The following is a 9,712-nucleotide window of genomic DNA, read 5'->3' as shown; positions in this document are numbered from 1 at the left end:
GTTGTAGTTTTTCTAACGTTACTAGTTGTGGAAAGAATGTGGAGCATGTAGAAAAAAGAAGGCCAAAAAGAGTGTTAATCTCACGATTAAAAAAAAAATAGACGCCATTAAAATGGGTTTGCATTAACAACATTAATAACGTGATTAACTGACAGTACTAGTTTCTACATGAAAAATGGGTTTGTGGTAACCTGAGTCATGAATTCTGGAGAGACACTGGGCCACTCTGGGCAAAGCAATCTAGATTGAGAAACGTCAATCAGAGATATGTGCAGCATTTGATACCGAATAACTTAATTTTTCCTTTTCCTTTTTAGAGGCCCAGCTGTCAAAGATAACTCACCTCTCTCTTATAATAAATGATGACTCAGCTGATATTGTGCTGGTGCAGCAGCAGCCAGAGGAGTAACCACCCTCTGACTCCCTTCATCCCCACCCCCTTCATTTTCCTTTTTGTCATCATTCTATCAACTGCACACGTCTTAAGTTACAACAGGTTCAAGTTCTGTTTTTTTTTCTTTGCTGTGTGTTCTGTAAGTGCTCCATGGCAGTTTTAATTTGTTAGATGACCTGGCGGGTCATCGAGTGCCTTTTGTACAGTACTAGCTGTAATAGCTAGAGTTTGTCAGTATCCGTGTGCTTGCCCAGTGTTCTGTTCTGTTCTGATAAACTGCCACATAATTCTTTGGAAAGCACTATTTTTTGTTTAAAAAGCTATGAATGGCAGATTTAAAGGGTTGTCTGGTGAAATGCAGTTTTCTGTATTTTGTGTGTATACATGCATGCCTTTAAGAAATATTTGTTGGCACAATAAATATTCCAGATTTATGGACACGAGTCCTGTTTTTTTTTCTTCCTTGTTTGGTGCAGCTCAATATTACAGTTGTTGTAATGTTACTTTTGTTGTAATTACTACAAATGTTGCTTCAATCACAACTTGCATTGTTTGCAGAATTTGAAAATTGCCAAACTTTTAAACCATCCCAGTGTCTTATGAGGATGTGTCATGTTTGGTTTGGTGGTGCCTGTGGCCACAGTGACGTATGCCTCTGTCCTGCTGAAGAATGTGTTATTTTGTCAGATTTCAGTAGTTGGACCAAGATGTGTGTGGCGTTGTTTCATTGAAGACTGTATAAAAATATTATTCTGTTATATTTGTAACGGTGTTCTTTCTCTCGGACTGCCTGGTGGTTGTTTGGGATGAAAAGTACATGGTTTGTTGAATGGCCCCTGAACGGAGAGATTTGCCACACTGCAAACATTTTCAGTAGAGCTTAACTGTGTAGTTCTGGAAATAAAATCCGATGTACTTTCTCCATAAGGATTTAGATTATTAGCCATAATGTCTCTACCATCCGAGGTAGACTTGCCATCAGTTAAAAGGTTGTGAATGAGGGTTTATGCCCCTGTAGAAGCCACACGTCCATATATCGTGTACTACACTGCCCACAATCCTAAGTGTAACAGCAACATCTGGTTGGTGAAACTTGCTGTTGCCATGGGAATGTTTACAGTGCCTGCAGCGGCTTGTGAACTCTACATTTTTTTGCCAAATCAAATATATCATGGTCACTATTTATCTTGCAGCTGGTTGGCTTAATTCCAGGCTTAAAGCCTTTTTTCATATAAGTATTAATTATTCATATTGTTGAGCTCTTTATAGATACAGCGGTATCAGCTCACACTGCCGTTAAGACACTGAACAGTTTGTGAGCCCATAGTATTCTATACGTTAACAATGAGTAACAAACCTGGAAGATGAAGCCACTTAAAGAAATTAGCAAAAAATGTATTTATTGATTTTCTGTCATGGCAGATATTTCAGACAGGTGTAGAAAAGTAGTAGAGTTCTGACACTGACCCAGGATGAGCAGTACTGTGAGCGATGGCACATTTGGCTGCAACGCAACCTTTTAGTGTTTTGTAAGCTTTTAATGATGCTGGTTTACTTGTGTCGCCGCCCTCTGTTGAATCGATCAATACTTTATATCAGATCATATTCAATCACATTCATTTCTTTTTCATTTCAGTTCACTGGTTGGATACGTGTCTCATTAAAAGTCTTGTTCCATAATCAAACGGTCATAGCGTAGCTCGTCTGTCTTAAGGTCAAACAGCCTTGGAGACGTACAGTATTTGTGTGAAAGAACATGTTCATATACACTCAGATGAAAATGATACAGCATTTCGCTAAGAAGTTGCTAGTAAGTAAAGATTTCACTAACGGTGAACAGAAGCTTCAGCAACAGTCAGGCCTCATGGAACAGAGTGTTTGATCTTTTGAGGAAAACAAATCTTTCTTGTTGATGTAGAGATGATCTTCTCTAGTTATTACTCCAGATGTTATCCTTAGTCCGTTGCCAAGCAGGCCTGGCTTGACATTTTAGGGAACGTTGCACTGACTCCCAGCTACATTCCTCAGGACATGGCGCGGCTCAGATGGCAGACTGAAGCAAAGGGATATTGGTTCCTTGAATGAGGTTATCATCTTGGCCGTCAATCAGAGGGTCCCACTGATTAAAGTTCTTCTCTAGACCTGCAAAATCCAGAATTAAAAATGTGAATTTTTCTTTAACAAATGGTTGATGAACCTGTGAGATAACAACAGAAACGAGTGGCAGCGATTGTGAGCTTTCTTGTTCTTACCAAGGTGGCGTTGCAGGAAAGCTAGCGTAGCTTTGTTGCAGAGGTCTATGGCGAGCTCCGGGTCGATCTCTCCCTGCAGCTTCATCAGCTTGCCGATCCAGTTGCCTGTCAGGAAGGTGAAGTCTGGGAAACTCTGGTGGACTGTGCCTCTGATGAATGGAAACATCGCAACGAAATCGCCATAAAACAGATTCTTAAATCCAAAAACAACTCAACCCGACTTGATGTCTGTCCATCGTACCTGATGGTGATCATTTTCCTCTGGATGACGGCTGAATCCAGCTTCTTTATGCGGCTGATGTTTCCCGCCCACTGAAACTTCTCCGAGTTGATGAAAAAGATCGGCTGTTTGACCCGGGGAAAGATCTCGTCATCCAGAGGGTTCATCCAGACGTCCAGCGCTACGCCACACCTGATTCAAAGACATATTTTAGTACAGGTTTTTGCAAAATACTGTAAAATGTATCTATTGTAATCTAGAACAGACATGTTTTGGAATTTTGAGGTTTTGGACTATTTTACTTCCATAATGTCCTTTTCTGACTAGTGGAAAAAAAACTTCTAAAATACATTTGTGTATATTCTGTGTATATCTCATCAGGACTGCTTACTTCTACATAAGCATTCGTTTATCACTTGAACCCAATAACACAGCTACTCTCATCCACGCTCTAGTCACTTCCCATATTGGTTATTTTTAAAGAATTTATTTTGGGCATTTTTAGCCTTTATTTTCACAGGACAGCTGAAGACCTGAAAAGGGGAGAGAGAGAGGGGGAATGACATACAGCAAACGCCTTTAGATTTCTTCCAATCCACCAACAGTTTTAGCATTAGATATGTAAATGTGCTGTATTTATATAGCGCTTTTCCAGTCTTAACTGCTCAAAGCGCTTTTACATCTTCAGGAAACATTCACCATTCACACACATTCATACACTGTGGCCGGGTCTGCAGTACAAGGTGCCACCTGCTCATCAGATAAACACTCATACACATTCACACTCCGATGCGCAGCACCGGGGGCAACTCGGGGTTCAGTGTCTTGCCCAAGGACACTTCGACAATGACTGCAGGGGCGGGGATCAAACCACCAACCTTCCGATTGGCAGGCAACCGCTCTACCACTGAGCCACAGCCGCCCCTAATACTAATATAATACTAATAGATTAGATAATGCGTCATTTGCATATTTAAACATTACAATTTCAGAAAACTTAATTACTTAAGGAAAATAATTGTCTTAATGTCAGTAATCGAATTTGGCAAGTTTCATGGTATCCGTCAGGTAAAACGTTTACCTTATTCACTTGTAGTGTCTTCAAAATGTCTGAATTTTACAATCCAAAGAATTTAAAGGCCGTTTCTCAAAAGGAGTTTTTCCTCAGACTCTGAACCCAAAATCTCCACTTCAATAGCACATACAGTACAACAAGGTTTTGCAGTTTAATTCCTTTCTTTATTCCAAATGGGATTGTTCTGATATCATTTATAGACTGATTTAACATTTTTAATATTTTTCTAATTTAGGGAGTGATACAAAGTGATATTCCAAATTCCCTCGGTAAAAGCCTTTTAACTAATACGTCAACGAAATTAAACAAGGATTTGAGCCGGGCTTTATCCAAAGTTCAGATTTCTGAGCCGTAAATGTATGCAGGTGGGCACATATTCGGCAAGAGAATGCCTAATTTGCATATTGAAACAACCTATGAAAACCAGAAATACAAAAAAATGCCTTCATGTAAGTAATCAACTGGGGACGTTTCATGGCAATTTCTGTAATTTAAAATATTTCCCAGCTGTGTCTAAGTGTCTCCCATTTTTTAATCCTCCGCGTCCTCCTTGGCTACTAGCAACTGTGTGGAGGAAGGCTTGTGTCATGTGGAAGCCCTGACAGTTTGGTTGTCATTACTTAGAATTCCTCATGGGGGAGACAGAAACTACGCACTATAGCTTTAGGAGAACCCGGCTGTATCGTATTCCTGCTTCTTAAACAAGGGGGTGCTGTGTAATTGACATCTGGATGTACATTGTAAATCCACATACTTGAATTTAACCTCTTTGCACAGTGCTTCGATCACTGTTGCCCCGCCGAAGGAATGCCCCATCACTGCTATCCGACACAGATCCATGGAGTTCTGTTGGCCAGGAGAAGAGAGGAAATGGATCGGTGATCAGAAAAAAACAAATTTGGTTACTCTCAACTGGTAACCTAATCAGTGTCAGTGTCTGGGGATTTTCTATAATCTCCTTGTCATCAAAACCCAACTGCTCAAATGATCAAACTGGCATAAACAGTCTCCAAATGTCTTGGTTTGTTTTGGGTAGCTTGCATTTATATTAAAAAATGTAAACATGATGACACATTTAGTCCCCTGAGTGAACATGTCAGTACGTATGTCTGAATGAAGCACTTCAAGTCCTTACTCAAGTAGGAGTACTTCTGTCCCAACCCTATAACAGCGTGACTTTAAATTACCCTGGAAGTGACTATGATACTTGGACCTAAGTCCAAATATATTAGTATGTATTCAGAATACCTAAAAAGTTACAAAAATGTACTTGCTTTTAAACTCGTGGGGCCTCATTGATAAAACTCTGCAAAGATTCTATTCTGAAAGATTTTGTGCGCCAAAAAGTCAGACTTTCATTCTGATTTTTAACACCATGTAGCGCACACCTGTACAGACTCTTCTCATTTTAAATGACCTCACGCTCCCATATTTGTCCTAATATATGGGACCTAATATATAATCAATCAATGAATATTCCTGCCTTGTAAAGGAGCCCCTGATGGCCAATCATGAAACGGAAAAATGGGGAAAAGCCACGATTCGGTGTGAAATCGATGTGCTCGTGCTAAATATTCGAGCAATGCCAAATCTGCCATGTTGTTGATTGGCTGCAATACACAAGCCATTGAGAACTGTAGGGCTATTTATTTATTATTCCAATAAAGCGGTAGTGGATTGGAGCATATTGGCTTCATCGGGGTAATCAAGTGGCGCAGGTGTTTTGGATGCAGGCTGTACGCTTTGCATCCAGAGTACTTTATCCATGTGATACTTCGTGTTACCATCGGAGTTCACTAAAACACAGTGTGCAAAGCCTTGGGAGCATTACGCACCATCACGCATGGTCAAAGGGTTGTGGAAAACTGGGCACATTTTTACGCATGGAAATTCTTTATAAATTCTGTCTTTCGCGAGGAATGTTGCAACCGCAAATTTCACTCTGCTTCACACAACTTTTTCTTCTGTAACAGGTTTTATAAATGAAGCCCCTGGTTCCATTTTGTCATCAAACGTCTCATGAATGACGTGTTCTTAGTTGTACCTAAAGATGGTGGTGTTAGACACCTGAAAGAATAAGATTACAGTGATTTGGAAGAAGTGAAGTTTTCCCCCATTTAGTTGTCTTTTTTTCCCCCCCCTTGAATGTCTTGGGAGACTTGCAAAGGGCTACGCTAAACAAATGACAACTTCAATGGTGAAATGTGTCTGTATCTGTAATCTAGAACACAAAAATACCCCTATTTTCCCATTTTTTCTGACATGCTTCAACCTGTATTATCTCTAGCTTCCTGTTTTACTCAAAATTCTACACTGTCATTGTTTTGTCACTTAATCTTGTGTGCTGTTCCCTTGTTGGATGCTGTCATATAAAAACAGCAACCTTGTGATCTCTGTGAAACTAGACCAAGGTTCATGTACTGGTTCTATTACCTCCAACGTCGTCCAGTCAAACTTTGTTTGCAAAACATTTTGCACTGATATCCCCGAGTTGATTTCAATGAGTTTATCCAGAGCCCGAATGCATTCGTCGGCTCTCTTTTTCACCTGAGAATGACACAAACGAGTCGCACCAGTTAGGAAAGAAAGGCGAAAAAGTAAACACTAAATATTGCCACATTGTCACATAAAGCCAAGCCTTGAAAAACCAAGTCAATTTAATGAGGGGCTTTATTTCAAGGTGCCCTGCCACACGTATTCCATTACTTAGTGGTAATGACTGACCATGGACTCGGTAACTTGGTTACCTTGTTTCCAGCCATTCTAGTGTGGTATAGAAAACCTGCAGGAAGACTCTGATTGGCTAACAGCTAGCCAATGAGAGCCTGGCTATCAGTACCAGCGCAACTGGGTGAGCTCATGAATAGTAATGAGCTGAGTCAGCATGACATCACACTGACCAGCTTTTGTAATTGGCCGGATTTCTCCTCTTATGTCTTTTCAGAGGCTAGAGCTGACAGAGGAGGTAGCAGTTCATCTTCATTTGTTCATTCATTCACGACATAACACAAACACATATGGACCTAACATATTTCAAAAAATGCAAGTGTAAACAGTTTTGTGTGGCCGTAATACCGAGATAAAAAGGAGGAACGTTCAAATTAATTGCAATTATTGCATGAAAGAGCAGAGAACTCGCTGAAGACAACAGGATGTGGTTTTGTTTGAACATCGGTGTCATGCAGCATAGTGGTTACTGACTGAGTGTAAAGTTCACGTGTGCCTTCCAGCTGAACTCAGATCGTACAAAAGAGGAATAAAGTCTCCACCTCACTCTTTTATACGACAACTGCTGACTCATGTTACGCTGAGAAACGGGGCGAATGGGTTTCACCCCCCCAAAGCGCGGCACACAATCAAAACGTAAATTCTTCTTACCTGTTCATTGCGGAGGGGGAACTCTCTCTCTCCGGGCTTCAGACGTCTGTAGTACATCCACTCTCTCACCAAGTTGTCATCCTGGGCCGAGCCAGATGTTTTAGGCCCGTTATTCTTGTTCGCCTTCTCTGACTCGGTCTTGTCACGAAAATAGTACGTGGCTGAGGCCGACTGGTCTCTGCATTAAAAAAGAAACACACAATGCTGCAAAATTAGAAGGAAAAAAGCATTGTCTTATAATATTGATAACTGTCTGGTTCCCACTTCTCAACTTGCGGTTTTTCTTTGTCAGATATGAATTGGAATTGAATTTCTTAATGTTGTAGACTGTTAGCTGAACAAAAACAAAAAGCAAATTGAGAAACCTTACTGCAACCAGATGAAAATAACTGATAGTTGCAGCGCTTGAGATGAATGTAACTTCCTTTATGTTACTAGGAAATATAGGGGTTTTAGCACAGGCTAACAATGTGGTGACATTTCAAGAAGCATGTTGTTGGTAGGATGAGACAAGAGGAAAACTTCCAGTCACAGGTCAAATCACGTCATGTGACCTGCATATTGATTTTCCGTTACTAGTTCTCTTCCTCCACAGCGCTATTTTATTGTTATTTCTTTAAACTAATCACAATCGTCATGGGCGGACAGAGCAACGGTGCCACTTGGTTTGGTGGAACACGTGTACGTACAAAAGTTGTTTTAACTGAAAACTCAGATTGGACAGATAGTCTAGCTAGCTTAAAATTCTTTCAGACTGTCGTGGTTTGTTTGTGGAAACGGACTAAACAAACCAATGTGATGGCGTGACAAAGGCACAGCTGGCTGAGCAGCTGGACTGACCTCTGACCTTCACTGCTGTCATATGTCACAGCTGTGGACTCGGTCACAACACTAGCATGTGCTTTTTTTTTTCCTGTGGCTTTAGCCTGTAACCAGCCACTGCAATTCAGTGGGATACCACTCCGACCCACACAAGTGACGGACTACCTGTGGCCATTATGTTCATCTTCGTAGGGTCCCCTTGTGTCTACACTGAAAAGAAATGTGATGACCTGGTTCGTACCATTGTCTGTCACACCATTTCCACTCCTACTCCACAGATAAACAGACAGCCGCTCGCAGAAGAGACCTCTGTCATTGTCTGACTGGCCAACTCTCAACTAGAGTCTCCTCACAACTTCAGCATAATACCATCTATCAGTAAAGCTATATTTCTCTCACCATTCGTAGTCACAAAGGTCATTATGAAGAACTGGATTGCTTTTAATACACGTACGCAGAAGGAATGGAACACTGAAGCAACTGAAATGGTTACGTTAGAAAAGATAGCTTTGGAAAAATGCAAGAGAATGAGATGAAATGTGGAAGCATTCTTAAAGTCAGGGGTGGGTGATAGAGGTTTGGTTTTGAATTGTAATTTGGTCAATTTTATTTGATATGATGTACATACAGGTATGTGATTTATGTTGAAATAATACAAAGTGGGCTGGGCGACATGGAGAAAATCAAATATCACAATGTTTTTGACCAAATAACTCAAATTCAATATTGCGATGATATTGTAGTGCTTTCACAAAAATGGATTTTTCACAATTAATCATCAGTAATGTGGATATAATGACTGAGTGGGTAAAGGCAAATAATAGAACAGCTCGAGCAGTCTGGTAAGTTCAGATAATGACATCCCTTTACTGTAATGCAGCCCTTAAAACCAGGCAAAGAAGACTGGTGTCCTACTACCATACCCAACATCTATTACGATATCTAGTCTCATATCACGATATGGATATATTGGCCAGTCCTAAATAAATAAATAAATAAAAAGAAAAAAATAGAACTCAAATGTTCAGTGTGCATGTTTTCAGCCTACAGTTGGTGTATATATGTCCAACAACCCTCATATGGGTGTTATAAAAAGCTTCCTGATTTAATAAAATAAATCCTAACATCAACATTAAAATTCAGCTCAAAGCCAAATGTAATTAATAATAAAAAATCCTGTACAAATACCTGTGTTCCACGGACGCCACAATGAAGCCTTGCGAGGCCAACTCTGCACATATAGCTGAATACAAAGTCCTAGGAAACACAACGGAGATACAATTAAATTACACCTTCATAGTATCCGATAAGTGAGCAGAACATCCAATTCATAAAGAGCTAGTACCAGTGCCGATTTTGGACCCTTTTTCAGGGGGCTCAAGCCACCCTAAATTTCATCTCAGTCCCCCTAAAAAGTAAATTTTTTTATTTATTGTTTATACCTCATTATGGTAGTCCATAATGAGACTTTCATAGTTTTTTCACATGTTCAATATTTTGCATTTATCATCTGTTATAATAATAAATACATCCAGTATATTCATTGTTATCCAGTGCAATTACTGATTTAG

At 40.1% G+C, this 9,712-nt stretch overlaps 2 protein-coding genes across 9 annotated transcripts in view; one reads left to right on the top strand and one right to left on the bottom strand.

Moving 5' to 3' along the window:
• Positions 1-832, top strand: part of tdrd6a (tudor domain containing 6a) — a 36,303-nt gene extending 35,471 nt beyond the window's left edge. For all 7 annotated transcript variants that reach the window (XM_032542820.1, XM_032542819.1, XM_032542822.1 and 4 more), the window contains one exon: positions 318-832. In XM_032542820.1, coding sequence (XP_032398711.1) covers positions 318-409 — 92 coding nt within the window. In that variant the 3' untranslated portion in view covers positions 410-832. The remainder of the gene's footprint in view (positions 1-317) is intronic.
• A 945-nt stretch (positions 833-1,777) lies between these two features.
• The window catches only part of pla2g7 (phospholipase A2, group VII (platelet-activating factor acetylhydrolase, plasma)), a 12,103-nt gene continuing 4,168 nt past the window's right edge, over positions 1,778-9,712 (bottom strand). For both annotated transcript variants that reach the window (XM_032542855.1, XM_032542854.1), the window contains exons 5-11: positions 9,330-9,398; positions 7,320-7,497; positions 6,375-6,488; positions 4,696-4,787; positions 2,888-3,058; positions 2,647-2,795; positions 1,778-2,536 (exon numbers count right to left, since the gene is read on the bottom strand). In XM_032542855.1, the coding sequence (XP_032398746.1) occupies positions 2,436-2,536; positions 2,647-2,795; positions 2,888-3,058; positions 4,696-4,787; positions 6,375-6,488; positions 7,320-7,497; positions 9,330-9,398 (874 nt within the window). In that variant the 3' untranslated portion in view covers positions 1,778-2,435. The remainder of the gene's footprint in view (positions 2,537-2,646; positions 2,796-2,887; positions 3,059-4,695; positions 4,788-6,374; positions 6,489-7,319; positions 7,498-9,329; positions 9,399-9,712) is intronic.

Source organism: Etheostoma spectabile, chromosome 18 (genome assembly GCF_008692095.1).
Source record: "Etheostoma spectabile isolate EspeVRDwgs_2016 chromosome 18, UIUC_Espe_1.0, whole genome shotgun sequence".
Classification (NCBI taxonomy): Eukaryota; Metazoa; Chordata; class Actinopteri; order Perciformes; family Percidae; genus Etheostoma; species Etheostoma spectabile.
This window is presented reverse-complemented; position numbering and strand designations above follow the sequence as displayed.